The 16,134-nt window shown below is 37.5% G+C and overlaps 2 protein-coding genes across 2 annotated transcripts in view; both read right to left on the minus strand.

Moving 5' to 3' along the window:
• SLAMF6 (SLAM family member 6) overlaps positions 1 to 11,845 on the minus strand; it is a 29,165-nt gene extending 17,320 nt beyond the window's left edge. Inside the window, exon 1 of the mRNA XM_027095273.1 lies at positions 11,436 to 11,845. Coding sequence (XP_026951074.1) covers positions 11,436 to 11,541 — 106 coding nt within the window. The 5' untranslated portion in view covers positions 11,542 to 11,845. The remainder of the gene's footprint in view (positions 1 to 11,435) is intronic.
• A 2,532-nt stretch (positions 11,846 to 14,377) lies between these two features.
• The window catches only part of CD84 (CD84 molecule), a 49,863-nt gene continuing 48,106 nt past the window's right edge, over positions 14,378 to 16,134 (minus strand). The window contains exon 9 of the transcript XR_003430415.1: positions 14,378 to 14,488. The gene's annotated coding sequence lies outside the window, so the exon portion shown is untranslated. The remainder of the gene's footprint in view (positions 14,489 to 16,134) is intronic.

Below are 16,134 nucleotides of genomic sequence, written 5' to 3' on the forward strand. Positions count from 1 at the left end.
GTTGGCACCGATTCTCTGTGTGGGAATCTCTCCACTTTGCCCTCTGTACCCCTGTTGCTGTGCTCTCCTCCATGGCTCTGAAGCTTCCCCCCCCGCCCATCCCCCATCTCCACCAGTGAAGGAGCTTCCTAGTGTGTGGAAACTTTTCCTCCTTCACAGCTCCCTCCCAGAGGTGCAGGTCCCTTCCCTATTCTTTTATCTCTGTTTTTCCTTTTTTCTTTTGCCCTACCCAGGTACGTGGGGAGTTTCTTGCCTTTTGGGAAGTCTAAGGTCTTCTGCCAGTGTCGGTAGGTGTTCTGTAGGAGTTGTTCCACATATAGATGTATTTCTGATGTATTTGTGGGGAGGAAGGTGATCTCCACGTCTTACTCCTCCACCATCTTGAAGGTCTCTCTGGCATGATATATTTAAAATGATGGAAGGGAAGAACCTACAACCAAGAATACTCTACCCAGCAAGACTCTCATTCAGATTTGGACAAGAAGTCAAAACCTTTACAGACAAGCAAAAGCTAAGAGAATTCAGCACCACCAGACCAGCCTTGCAACAAATGTTAAAGAAACTCCTCTATGCAGGAAAGAGACTAGCAACTTAAAACAAACAAACAAACAAAAACAATAACCACAAAATAAACTTGCACATATATAGACTGATATATCAAAACCTCATGGGAACAGCAAACCCAAAAACTGCAACAGATACCCACACACAAAAGAAAAAGCAACCCAAACACAACACTAAAGACAGTCATCAAATCACAAGAGAAAAGAGCAAAAGAGGAAGGGAAGAAAAAAGACCAATAAAAACAAACCCAAAACAACTAAGAAAATGGCAATATGAATGCGCATATATATATATATATATATATGTTTTTTTTCTTTGTGGTACACAAGCCTCTCACTGTCATGTCCTCTCCCGCTGCAGAGCACAGTCTCCAGACGTGCAGGCTCAGTGGCCATGGCTCACGGGCCCAGCCGCTCTGCGGCATGTGGGATCTTCCTGGACCAGGGCATGAACCTGTGTCCCCTGCATTGGCAGGAGGACTCTCAACCACTGCACCACCAGGGAAGCCCACGAATGCACATATTGATAATTATCTTAAATGTAAATGGATTAAATATGCCAACCAAAAGACATAGACTGGCTGAATGGATACAAAAACAAGACTTGTATATATGCTGTCTACAAGGGACCCACCTCAGACCTAGGGACACATACAGACTGAAAGTGAGGGGATGGAAGAAGGTATTCAATGCAAATGGAAACCAAAATAAAGCTGGAGTAGCAATACTCATATCAGACAAAATAGACTTTAAAATAAAGCCTGTTATAAGAGATAAAGAAGGACACTACAAAATGATCAAGGGATCAGTCCAAGAAGAAGATATAACAATTGTAAATATATATGCACCCAACATAGGAGCACCTCAATATATAAGGCAAATAACAGCCATAAAGGGAGAAATCAACAGTAACACGATAATAATGGGGGACTTTAACACCCCACTTTCATCAATGGACAGATCATCCAGACAGAAAATCAATAAGGAAATACAGGCCTTAAATGACACATTAGACCAAATGGACTTAATTTATATTTATAGAGCATTCCATCCAAAAGCAGCAGAATACATATTCTTCTCAATACATATGCTGGGCCACAAGGCAAGCCTAGTAAATTTAAGAATATTGAAATCATATCGAGCATCTTTTCTGATCACAACGTTATAAGATTAAAAATAAACCACAGGAAAAAAACTATAAAAAACACAAACATGTGGAGGTTAAAAAATATGCTACTAAAGAACAAATGGGGGCTTCCTTGGTGGCGCAGTGGTTGAGAGTCTGCCTGCCATTGCAGGGGACACAGGTTTGTGCTCTGGTCCGGGAAGATCCCACATGCCGTGGAGCAGCTAGGTCCATGAGCCATGGTCACTGAGCCTGCAAGTCTGGAGCCTGTGCTCTGCAACAGGAGAGGCCACAACAGTGAGAGGCCCATGTACCGCAAAAAAAAAAAAAAAGAACAAATGGATCATTAAAGAAATTAAAGAGGAAATTAAAAAATACCTAGAGACAAATGAAAATGAAAGCACAATGATTCAAAACCTATGGGATACCTCAAAAGCAGTTCTAAAAGGTGAGTTTATAGCAATACAATCTTACCTCAGGAAACAATAAAAATCTCAAATGAGCAACCTAACCTTACACCTAAAGCTATTAGAGAAAGAAGAAGAAGAAGAACAACAACCAAAAAAAAAAACCCAAAGTTAGTAGGAGGAAAGAAATCATAAAGATCAGAGCAGAAATAAACAAACAGAGACAAGGAAAACAGTAGCAAAGATCAATGAAACTAAAAGCTGATTCCTTGAAAAGATAAACAAAATTGATAAACATTTAGCCAGGCTCATCAAGAAGAAAAGGGAGAGGATTCAAAACAATAATATTTGAAATGAAAAAGGAGGAGTTACAAATGACACCACAGAAATACAAAGGATCATAAGAGACTACTACAAGCAACTGTATGCCAATAAAATGGACAACCTGGAAGAAATGGACAAATTCTTAGAAAGGAACAGTCACCCAAGAATGAACCAGGAAGAAATAGAAAATATGAACAGACCAATCACAAGTACTGAAATGGAAACTGTGATTTAAAAACTCCCAAAACGCAAAAGTCCAGGACCTGATGGCTTCACAGGCGAATTCAATCAAACATTGAGGGAAGAGCTCACACCTACCCTTCTGAAACTGTTGCAAAAAATTGCAGAGGAAGGAAAATTCGCAAACTCATTCTATGAGGCCACCATCACCCTGACACAAGACAAAGATACCACAAAAAAGGAAAATTACAGGCCAATATCACTGATGAACATAGACTCAAAAATCCTCAATAAAATACTAGCAATCTGAATCCAACAGTACATTAAAAGGATCATACACCATGATCAAGTGGGATTTATCCCAGGAGTACAAGGATTTTTCAATAACCACAAATCAACCAGTGTGATACACTACATCAACAAATTGAAGAAAAAAACCATGTGATCATCTCAATAGATGCAGAAAAATATTTTGAAAATTCAGCACCCATTTATGATAAAAACTTCCCAGAAAGTAAGCAAAGAGGGAACATACTGCAACATAATAAAGGCCATACATGACAAAACTATAGCTAACATCATACTCACTGGTGAAAAGCTGAAAGCATTTCCTCTAGGATCAGGAAAAAGACAAGGATGTCCACTCTCATCACTTTCATTCAGCATAGTTTTGGAAGTCCTAGCCATGGCAATCAGAGAAGAAAAAGAAATAAAACTAATCCAAATCGGCAAAGAAGAAGTAAAACTGTTTCTGTTTGCAGATGACATGATACTATACATAGAGAATCGTAAATATGTTACCAGAAAACTACTAGAGATAATCAATGAATTCCGTAAAGTTGCACAATGTAAAATTAATGCACAGAAACCTGCTGCATTTCTATATACTAACAATGAAATTCAGAAAGAGAAATTTAAGAAACAATCCCATTTACCACCACATGAAAAAGCATAAAATACCTAGGAATATACCTACCTAAGGAGAGAAAAGACCTGTACTTTGAAAACTGTAAGATACTGATGAAAGAAATCAAAGATGACACAAACAGATGGAAAGATATACCATGTTCTTGGATTGGAAGAATCAGTACTGTTAAAATGACAATACTACCCAAGGCAATCTACAGATTCAATGCAATTCCTATCAAATTACCAATGGCAAGTTTCACAGAACTGGAACAAAGAAAATCTTAATTTGTATGGAAACACAAAAGACCCCAAATATCCAAAACAATCTTGAGAAAGAAAACTAGAGCTGGAAGAATCAGGCTCCCTGACTTCAGACTATACTACAAAGCTACAGTCATCAAAAGAGTATGCTGCTGGCACAAAAATAGAAATATAGATCAATGGAACAGGATGGAAAGCCCAGAAATAAACCCACACATCTATGGTCAATTAATCTATGACAAAGGAGGCAAGACTACACAATGGTGGAAAGACGGTTTCTTCAACAAACAGTGTTGGGGAAACTGGACAGCTACATGTGAAAAAATGAAATCAGATAATTCTTTAACACCATACACAAAAATAAACTCAAAATGGATTAAAGACCTAACCTATAAAACTCCTAGAGGAAAACATAGGCAGAACACTTTCTGACATAAATCACAGCAATATCTTTTTTGATCCATCTCTCAGAATAATGGAAATAAAAACAAAAATAAATGAATGAGACCTAATTAAACTTAAAAGATTTTGCACAGAAAAGGGAACCATAAACAAAATGAAAAGACAACCCACAGATTGGGAGAAAATATTTACAAATGATGTGACCAACAAGGGATTAGTCTCCAAAATTTACAAACAGCTCACGAGGCTTAATATCATCAAAACAAACAACCCAATTTAAAAAAATAGTCAGAAGACCTAAATAGACATTTCTCCAAAGAAGACATACAGATGGCCAACAGGCACGTGAAAAGATGCTCAACATTGCTAATTATTAGAGAAATGCAAATCAAAACTACAAGACATCACCTCACACCAGTCAAAATGGCTATCATCAAAAAATCCACAAACAATAAATGCTGGAGAGGGTGTGTAGAGAAGGGAACCCTCTTACACTGTTGGTGGGAATGTAAACTGGTACAGCCACTGTGAAGAACAGTATGAAAGTTCCTTAAAAAACTAAAAATACAGCTACCATATGACTCTGCAATCCCACTCCTGGGGATATATCCAGAGAAAAACATGCTCTGAAAGGATACATGTACCCCAATGTTCATTGAGGCACTGTTTACAATAGCTAAGACATGGAAGCAACCTAAATGTCCATCAACAGAGCAATGGATAAAGAAGATGTGCTATATATATACGATGGAATATTACTCAGCCATTAAAAAGAATGAAATAATGCCATTTGCAGCAAAATAGATGGACCTAGAGAATGTCATACAGAGTGAAGTAAGTCAGACAGAGGAAGAAAAATATTGTATGATATCCCTTATATGCAGAATCTAAACAGAAATGATACAAATGGACTTATTTACAAAACAGAAACAGACTCACAGACTTAGAAAATGAACTTAGGTTACTGGGGGGAAGGATCGGGGGAAGGGATAGTCAGGGAGTTTGGGATCGACATGTTCACACTACTATATTAAAAATGGATAACCAACAAGGACCTACTGTATTACACAGGGAACTCTGTGCAATGTTATGTGACAGTCTGGATGGGAGGGGAGTTTGGGTGAGAATGGTTACATGTATATGTATGGCTGACTGAGTCCCTTTGCTGTGCACCTGAACCTATCACAACACTGTTAATCAGCTACACTCCGATATAAAACAAAAAGTATATATAAAAAAAAATCCACAAAAAATCTATCAGAGCTAATAAATGAATTAAGCAAAATTGTAGCATAGAAGATCAATTTACAAAACTTTACAATTACAACACATATTTTTACAATTGTAGATTTACAATTGTATAGTTTAAATTTGTATTTTACAAATACACATTGTATTTTTATTATTTTAATTAATTAATTAATTTTTTACACATTGTATTTTTAAACACTAGCAATGAACAATCTGAAAAGGAAATTAGGAGAACAATTCCATATATAATAACATCTAAAATAATTAAATATCTATGAATAATTTAGCCAAGGAGATTCGAGACTTATATGCTGAAAACTATGAAATGTTTTGAAAGAAATTAAAGAATACCTAAATAAATGGAAAGACATCCTATGTTCATGGATTGTAGGATTTTTTTTTTTTTTTTTTTGGATTGTAGGATTTAAGATTAAGTATTTGGCAATACTACCCAAAGCAAGTTACAGATTCAGTTCAATCTCTATCAAAATTCCAATGACTTTTGTGACTTTCTTTTTCATAAATAGAAAAGCCATTCTTCAAATTCATATGGAATTGTAAGGGACCCCAAATAACCAAAACTATATTGAAAAATAAAAACAAATTGAAGAACTCGCACTTCCCAATTTAGAAATTTTCACAGCTACATTAATCACATGCCAGTGCATTGCTGGTATCAAGATAGACATATAGATGTCTATATGGAATTGAATTGAGAGTCCATAAATAAACCCATACATTTATGGACAGTTAATTTTTGACAAGAATACCAAGATCTTTCAATTGGGAAAGAATGGTTGCTTCAACAAATAGTGCTGGGACAACCGGATGCCTATAAACAAAAGAATGAAGTTGAACACCTCCCTCACACCTATGCAAGAATCAACTCAAAATGTTTCAATGACCTAAATATGAAAGCAAAAAATTATGAAACTCTTAGAAGAAAACATAGGTGTAAATTTACATGATCTTGGATTTGGCAATGAATTCTTAGATATCACAACAAAAGTGTGAGCAGGAGAAGAAAAAATAGATAAATTAGACTTCATCAAAATTAAAAACTTTTGTGCATCAAAGGACATTATCAGGTAATGAAAATAAAACTTACAGAATAGGAGAAAATATTTATAAATCATATATCTGATAAGGGTCTAGTATTCAACGTAGTTAAAGAGCTCTTATAGCTCAAAAAAAAAGAAAGACAAATAATCCAATCAAAAAGGGACAAAGGACTTGAATAGACATTTCTCCAAAGAAAATATACAAATGGCCAATAAGCACATGAAAAGAGGCTCAATATCATTTGTTGTTAGGGAAATGCAAATCAAAACCACAATACACTTTACATGTATTAAGATGGTGATTAATAATAATAACAACAATAATAATAGTAAATAATTGGAAAATAAGTTTTGGTAAGGATGTGGAGAAATTAGAACCCTTATACATTGCTGGTGGGCTTGTAAACTGGTACAGACACTGTGGAAAAAACTATTTAGTGATCCCTCAAAAAATTAAGTACAACATTACCATATGATCCAGCAATTTCATTCCTGGTTATATACCCAGAAGAATTGAAAACAATACTTGTACAAAAGTCTTCATAATAGAACTATTTGCAAAAGCCAAAAGGTGGAAACAACACAAATGTCCATCAGTAGATGAGTGGATAAATAAATATGGTACACACATACAATGGAATATTATTCAGCAATAAAGAGGAACAAAGTACTGATACATGATACAATACGAATAAACATTGAAAACATTGTACTAAGTGAAAGAAGTCAGACATAAAAAGTCACATGTTGCATGACTTCATTTATAGGAAATATTCAGAATAGATAAACCCATTGAGCCAGAAAGCAGATTAGTGTTTGAAGAGGGATAGGGGGAAGGAGAAATGAGAAGTGATTGCTTAATGAGTACAAGGTTTCCTTTTGGAGTGACTAAATGTTTTGGAGCAGTAGAAGTGGTGGTTGCCCAACATTGTGAATTTACTAAATGTCACTGAATTGTACATTTTAATATTATTATTTTGTTTTGTGAATTTCACCTTAATGAAAAAAAAGAAAGACAAAAATTTTGTGTGCACATGGAGACACAACTGAGGCTAGATCTGTAGTGGGAGACTGAAAACTGGGAGGTGTGGAAGGCTGGTAGTCCAGTGGGCACAGACCACAGATTCTGAGAGGTGGAAAGACACAGTTGTCCTTGAGGATAGTGACAAAATATAAACAACTCTCTGCCTGTGGTGAGCAACAATAAACATTTGAAGGTGTGGATGGTTAGTAAGAAGGTAGATAATGCTGCTCAGGGGAAGGGGAGTCATCGGATTACAATCTCTTAGCAGAAGAGCCTGTAAGTTTTTGACTCAAAACGTCAGAATCATTTGGTTGGCCCATGTGTATTGGCTGTACATATATTTCCTACCACTGTTCTCTCTTCAGCATCAGAATACCTGTATCTGCTTCCTGCAAACACACTTGAAGAATTTGTTCTTATTTCTCCATCCCTCCAACCCCACTGTGACTAAAGTCTCATGAGTGTGGTTCATGAAGCAGCATTGGGGTTGCCTGGGAGCTTGTTATAAATGCAGAATCTTAGTCTCCATTCCAGAATCAGCATTATAATAAGATTCCCTAATAATTTGTATGCATATTGACATTTGATAAGTAAGTTCCCACCTATAAAGAATAAAACGGAGAAGCAAATGAGATTCATTTTCTCCAGGGCATGATAATGTCTGATTTCAGTTATACCAATTGGGATTATTTCTTAACATGGTTTATCTTTTCAGATACATTTCTTAAAAGGAGCAAGTTATGGTGTCCAGCCCCTTGAAAGAATGTAGGCTGGCATGAGTCATCTTCCTTCATGCTTGTTTTCAAGAGTGATTTTATTTGTGCCATACTCTTGTCACAGTAGTTTTCTTTCCCTTCCTTAATCACTCCAAACTCTTCCCTGAACCAGGGCCTTCGCACATGTAATTCCCACTGCTTTGAATGCTTCTTCATTAGACTCCTCCCCTGTTTGACTTCTCACACTCCTTAAACATCAGAGGAGATGCTACCTTTCCAGAAAATCCATTCCACATCACCTCATCCAAAGCAGATCCTCTTGTTTTTCTCTGCAATGGTACTGAAACCAAGAAGGACACTGTGGGGACTCCTGGGCATGGAAGGCTTTATGTCCCCCATTTCTTGTTTGTAGGGAATAGACTCCAGCCTCCATGACCTTCCCTGAGTTCCTAAGGGCGGATTAGAATAGTTGCTAATCAAGGAAGAGAGGGGATGCAGAGACGAGAGAGGAGCAGCCAAGAAACAATAGTGCAACCTTGGGGCAGGGTCCTGGTTCCGCCTCAAGGGTTAAACAGCAATATCTTTGAGCTCTTCTACAGAACTAAAACCCCCAAAATGGAATATATCAGCATTCTTCATTCCAGATTAAAGGAACCAGAGAAGCTCTTCAAGAAGACCACCTGAGGCCAGATTAAAGGAACCATAGAAACTCATCAGATTACCTGAGAACAAATTGAAGGAGTGCAGGTCCTGCACACACCCTAATCTTATCAGCAACCCCAACCTTGAACCGTTGCATAAAACTCCTCACCAGGGCTTCCCTGGTGGTGCAGTGGTTGGGAGTCCGCCTGCCGATGCAGGAGACACGGGTTCGTGCCCCAGTCCGGGAGGGTCCCACATGCCACGGAGCGGCTGGGCCCATGGGCCATGGCTGCTGGGCCTGCGCGTCCGGAGCCTGTGCTCCATGGTGGGAGAGGCCACAGCAGTGAGAGGCCCGCATACCACAAAAAAAAAAAAAAAAAACCAAAAAACTCAGGTTGGGACACACAGTTTTTGAGGACAGGAGCCTGCTTTGTCTCCCTTGTCTGGCAAAGCAATAAAGCTACACTTTTCTATTTCACCTAAAACTCTGTCTCTGAGATTCAATTCAGCACCAGTGTACAGAAGCCAAGTTTTCAGCATCAGTACCCTGCTTATTTTCTTCCTAGTATCACAGTTTATAATTATATATACATTTATGTGAATATATAACTGCGTATAAACTAACTAGCAGAGTAAAGTGGTTATGAATACAGACTCTGAAGCCAGGTTCTAACCCTGGAAATCATTGCTTTCCTCCTGGGCTTCAGAACACCTGCAAAACACATTCAAGTATGTTTCTTTTCTGCACCATCCCCACTTCCCCCATAACAGTGTGACATTAAGCAAGTTACTTAAGTGTTGTATGCCTTCTTTCCTCTTCCTTAAAGTGAGGATAGTGTATATTTCATAGGGCCCTATGAGAAGTATTGATGGGAATGAGGAGAAGCAGGGGAATTTTAACCTGAGGACGTTCAGAACATTTAATTCTAGAGATGGGTTCAATTTTGCAAGGAGGCAAAGACACGGGTCTCTGCTCCCATGCTGGGGAGTGGCTCTTGAATGTGTAAGTAAATTCTCCCTCTTTCTACATCTTATACTTATTTCCCAAGTTTCTGTCCTTACACTTTTCTCCTTAACTTCATTTATTACTTCTATGCTGTGACTTCTAAACTTCCAGCCTCAGCTCTACCTCCAGTCCTAAATTTCCAGCTGCTTTCAGGAAATCTTCTCATGGATATCACACCTAACATCTTAAAATTAGTAGCTCCAAAATAGAAATCACCTTCTCTTCATGGCTGCTCCCTCATCCCCGCAACTTTGTAACCTTCTTTGGCTACTCTGAAATTTCACCCCCCCCAATATTTCATATCTCCTTTCCCTGCTTGATTTATTTCATTCTTATCATTTATCACTATCAAATATACTATTTCACTTATTTATCTTTTTTATTGTTTGTCTCCCCCGCTAAAAAGTTAACTCCACGAGAGCAGGAATTTTTGCCTCCTTTGTTCATGGTGTATCCCCAGGAACTAGAACAGTGCCAGGCATCCAGTAGGTGCTCAATGAATATTTATTGGATGACAGTGAATTCTCTTCCCCCCTAATTCCCATTGCCAGTTAATCTAGTTAATTCTACATCTATGATGATTTTTGCTTCTGTCCTTCTTCCTCTTGTGCTGCTACCGTGTTTATTCAACTGTCACTGTTCCTCAAAAATATTGCAAGAGCTTGCCACCTAGTGTCTAATGAAATTTGGGCAAGTTATTTAAGAATGGGATAATAATAGTATAGACTCATAGAACTGTCATAAGGCTTATGTATATGATGTATGTACAATATTTGACCCAGTTCCTGGAACAGTATGAGCCCTCAATGAATATTAACTATTTTTATCTGCTACCCTGGGCTAGTTCTGGGCTAGCTTTCCTGTTTTGTCTTCTGCCCCATCCTATACTTTGGCCCCAGCTGACCACTTGTGGTTCTCCAAACCTGACATGAACCTTCATGCTTTCCATGAAACGGACAGCAGGGAATGAGAAGCAGGCAGGATCAGATAATTCCTTTCTGTCTGCCAAATTGGGTGCTGCTGGACTAGATAGCCCCTGGTTTGCATCAAAGGAAAGGAAAGCTGGAGAACGCTTTTTATCACAGTAAGCAAAAACTGAGAGGACTATTTCTAGTGTTTTAGTTGGGTTCAGAAATTTCGGCTAAGCCCAACCATAGAATTTCAATATTTCCAATGAAGATTGTGAGGCTCAGGAGGAACGTGTAACCTACCTGTGACACCACAGTAAGTAAGAAGACCTCTTTTCTTAACTTTCAGTCTCTTTATACCACAACATGCTGGTCATAAAACCCAAAGAGTCTTGTCTCATAAAAGCACATTTACCATGCCCCAGCAGATAATTCACTTAAATGAAAACACAGTTGGAACTCTTAACTCCGAACCATCTCAGGCCATAAGCTTTTAGGTTGAGAGACAACGGCAGTTTATCAGGCACCACTGTGAGCCCCACCGGATCCCTTGGCAGAGAGACAGACAGACACCTATAAATAGGTGATTTAGATTGAGCAAGCTGCACAAAACCAGGAGTGACTCATGACTACATGGGTCCGCTTCAGTATTTACCTGGGCCAAGGCAGGAGACAAGCGTGAGAGACTGGAACAGCCAGATCATGCTCTTAGCAGTGGAGAATGGTGCTGGAGACCTCAAGGCAGTCAATGTTCTTGGCATTCTCTCATAGACTGAAAGTGCTTCTGCTGAAACTGCCCTCTTCCTCTCAGAGGCGTGGCAAGGCTTTCTTCCCCCATACAAAGAGTTCCAGTTTTATTTTATTACTCTATTTATTTCTTTTCTGAGCAAAGTGCAAAAATCTTGTGTGTGATGTGAATTGGAATTTTCACTATCTATATCCTTTTTTCTTTCTTTTATATGGTAGTAAAACAACCTAAATTACATATTGTGGTTATGTAACCTAAAATTAACTGGGGTTTTTTTTGAATTTTATTTTATTTTTTTATACAGCAGGTTCTTATTAGTTATCCATTTTACACATATTAGTGTATATATGTCAATCTCAATCTCCCAATTCATCACCCCCCCACCACCAACCCCCTACCACTTTCTCCCCTTGGTGTCCATATGTTTGTTCTCTACAACTGTGCCTCCATTTCTGCCCTGCAAACCGGTTCATCTGTACCATTTTTCTTGGTTCCATATATATGCATTTATATACGATATTTGTTCTTCTCTTTCTGACTTACTTCACTCTGTATGACAGTCTCTAGATCCATCCACGTCTCTACAAATGACCAAATTTTGTTCCTTTTTATGGCTGATTAATATTCCATTGTATATATGTATCACATCTTCATTATCCATTCATCCATCAATGGACATTTAGGTTGCTTCCATGACCTGGCTATTGTAAATAGAGCTGCAATGAATATTGGGGTGCATGTGTCTTTTTGAATTATGGTTTTCTCTGGGTATATGCCCAGTATTAGGATTGCTGGGTCATATGGTAATTCTATTTTTAGTTTTTTAAGGAAATTCTATACTGTTCTCCATAGTGGCTGTATCAATATACATTCCCACCAAGAGCGCAGGAGGGTTCCCTTTTCTCCACACCCTCTCCAGCATTTTTTGTTCATAGATTTTTTGATGATGGCCATCCTGACTGGTGTGAGGTGATACCACATTATAGCTTTGATTTGCATTTCTCTAATGATTAATGATGTTGAGCATCCTTTCATGTGTTTGTTGGCAATCTGTATACCTTCTTTGGAGAAATGTCTATTTAAGTCTTCTGCCCATTTTTGGATTGGGTTGTTTGTTTTTTTGATATTGAGCAGCATGAGCTGCTTGTATATTTTGGAGATTAATCTTTTGTCAGTTGCTTCATTTGCATATATTTTCTCCAATTCTGAAGGTTGTCTTTTCATCTTGTTTATGGTTTCCTTTGCTGTGCAAAAGCTTTTAAGTTTCATTAGGTCCCATTTGTTTATTTTTGTTTTTATTTCCATTTCTCTAGGAGGTGGGTCAAAAAGGATCTTGCTGTGATTTATGTCAGAGTGTTCTGCCTATGTTTTCCTCTAAGAGTTTGGCAGTGTCTGATCTTACATTTAGGTCTTTAATACATTTTGAGTTTATTTTTGTGTATGGTGTTAGGGAGTGTTCTAATTTCATTCTTTTACATGTAACTGTCTGGTTCTCCCAACACCACTTATTGAAGAGGCTGTCTTTTCTCCATTGTATATTCTTGCCTCATTTATCAAAGATAAGGTGACCATATGTCGCAGGCAGATTCTTAACCACTGTGCCACCAGGGAAGTCCCTGATAGTATCATTTGTTGCACAAAAGTTTTTTGTTTTAATGAAGGCTGGTTTATTTGTTTTTTCTTTTGTTGCCTATGCTTTTGGTGTCATATTCAAGAAATTGTGCCAAATCCAATGTAATGAAGATTTTCCCCTGTGTTTCTTCTAAGAGTTTTATAGTCTTAGTTTTTATATTTATCTCTTTGATACATTTGAGTTGATTTTTCTATATTATTTAAGGCAAGATTCACCTTCATTCTTTTGCATTAAGATGTCTTATTTTCCTAGTACCATTTGTTGAAAAGGCTGTCCTTTCCCTATTGAATGTTCTTGGCGTCCTTGTCAAAAATCATTTGGACATATATTTGAGGGTTTATATCTGGTCTATTCTGTTTTATTCTACAGCACCCTGTGTCTGTCTTATGCCCCTGCCACACTCTTTTGATTACTGTAGCTTTGAAGTAAGTTTTGAAATCAGAAAGTGTGAATCCTCTAACTTTGTTCCTTTTCAGGATTGTTTTGGCCATTCAGGGTTGAATTTAATAAAATACATGTTTTGGAATCTCTCCAGATGATTATTTCTTTTCTCCCCTTTAATTTGTTTAAACAAAACCTTGCAATAAATGATTTCTTTTGCAAAATATATTCAAAGTCTTAAAAGAGAAAAATCTTCCACCTAGAATACTCTACCCAGCAAGATTGCCATTTAGAATAGGTGGAGAAATAAAGAATTTCTCAGACAAGCAAAAACTAAAAGAATACAGCAATACTAAACCTATCCTAAAAGATATATTGAAAGGCCATCTCTAAATAGAAGAGAAGCAAGAAGAAATAGGAAGGAGTAAATCCAGCTGGAAAGTAAATCACTTAAATTACCCAGTATACAGATCAAAAAGAAAAAAAAAACTGTTTGTGAAAGCAATGATAAACACAAGGAACAGCAAAAGGATAAACATGAAGATGTAAAAAGGGACATCAAAATCATAAAGTGTGGGGAAGGAGAGTAAGAAAATCCATATTCTTTTTCTTTATTTATTTATTTTATGTGTTTTTACTTTTTTTGGTTGTGTTGGGTCTTCGTTGCTGCACAGAGGCTTTCTCTAGTTGCAGCAAGCAGGGGCTACTCTTCACGGCAGTGCATGAGCTTCTCATTGTGGTGGCTTCTCTTGTTGCGGAGCATGGGCTTTAGGCATGCAGGCTCAGTAGTTGTGGCACACAGGCTTAGTTGTTCTGTGACATGTGGGATCTTCCCAGACCAGGGCTCGAACCCATGTTCCTTGCATTGGCAGGCAAATTCTTAACCACTGTGCCACCAGGGAAGCCTTCTTTTTCCTTTTTTTAGAACGTGTTTGAGTCTATATCACTATCAGTCCAAAGCAAGCAGATATAGGAATGGGTTAACATATTGGAAAAACAGGGCAACCACAAATAAAAAACTTACAATAGAGTCACAAAAACCTAACAGAAGAGAACACAAGTATAAAATAAAAAGAAATAATCAAACCACAAAAAGAAAAAGAAAAAAGAAAGGAACACAGAAGAAATAAAGAATCAACTGGAAAGCAAGGTTTGAAATGGCAATTAATACACATATATCAATAATTACCTTAAATGTTGATGGACAGAATGTTCCAATCAAAAGACATAGAGTGGCAGATTGGATTTGAAAGACAAGAGCTTACAATATGCTGCCTACAAGAGACCCACTTTAGGGAAAAAGGCACACATAGATTGAAAGTGAGGGGATGGAAAAAGATTTCATTCAGGGACTTCCCTGGTGGTGCAGTAGTTAAGAATCTGCTTACCAATGAAGGGGACATGGGTTTGATCCCTGCTCTGGGAAGATCCCACATGCCATGGATTAACTAAGCCTGTGCACCACAGCTACTGATCCTGTGCTCTAGGGCCCATGTGCCACAACTACTGAGCCCACATGCTGCAACTAATGAAGCCCACTTTCCTAGACCCTGTGCTCCACAACAAGAGAAGCCACCACAATGAGAAGCCTGCACACCACAACAAAGAGTAGCCCCCGTTTGCTACAACTAGAGAAAGCCCACATGCAGCAATGAAGACCTAATGCAGCCAAAAAAAAAAAAAAAAAAAAAGTTATTTCATGCAAATGGACATGACAAGGAAGTGGGAGTTGCAATACTCATATCAGACAAAATAGTCTTTAAAGCAAAGGCTATAAAGAAAGATAAAGAAGTACAGTATATAATGATAAAAGAATCAATACAAGATGAGACTTTTACACTCGTCAACATATATGCACCTAATATAGGAAGACCCAAATACATAAAACAAATACTAACAGACATAAACGGAGAAATTGATATGAATACAATAATACTAGGAGAGGTTAACATCCCACTCACATCAATGGACAGACCTTCCAGACAGAGAACCAATGAGGCAACAGAGGTCCTAAATGATACAATAGAACAGTTAGACTTAATTGATATTTTCAGGGCACTACATCAAAAAAACCCACAGAATATACATTCTTTTCAAGTGCACATGGAACATTCTCTAGAATTGACCATATCCTAGGGCACAAAACTAACTTCAAGAAATTTAAGAGTATAGAAATTATTTCAAGCATCTTCTCTGACCACAATGGCATGAAACTAGAAATCAACCACAGGAAAAGAAATGAGAAAAAAAAAAAAGATTATATGGAGACTAAATAACATGACACTAAAAAACCAATGGGTCAATGAAGAAGTCACAAAGGAAATTAAAAAATGCCTTGAGACAAATGACAATGAAAACACAACTTACAAAATCTATGGGATGCAGCAAAAACATTTCTCAGAGGGAAGTTCATAGCATACAGACTTTCATCCAAAGAAAGAAAAATCTCAAATAAACAACTTAACCTACCACCTAAAAGAATTAGAAAAAGAAGAACAAAACCTAAAGTTAGCAGAAGGAAGGAAATAATAAAGATCAGGGAGAAAATAAATAAATAGAGATTTTAAAAATACAATAGAAAAAAGCAACAAA

The sequence above is a fragment of the Aethalodelphis obliquidens genome, unplaced genomic scaffold, assembly GCF_003676395.1.
Source record: "Aethalodelphis obliquidens isolate GAN/ISIS:26980383/991018 unplaced genomic scaffold, ASM367639v1 scaffold90, whole genome shotgun sequence".
Taxonomy (NCBI): domain Eukaryota; kingdom Metazoa; phylum Chordata; class Mammalia; order Artiodactyla; family Delphinidae; genus Aethalodelphis; species Aethalodelphis obliquidens.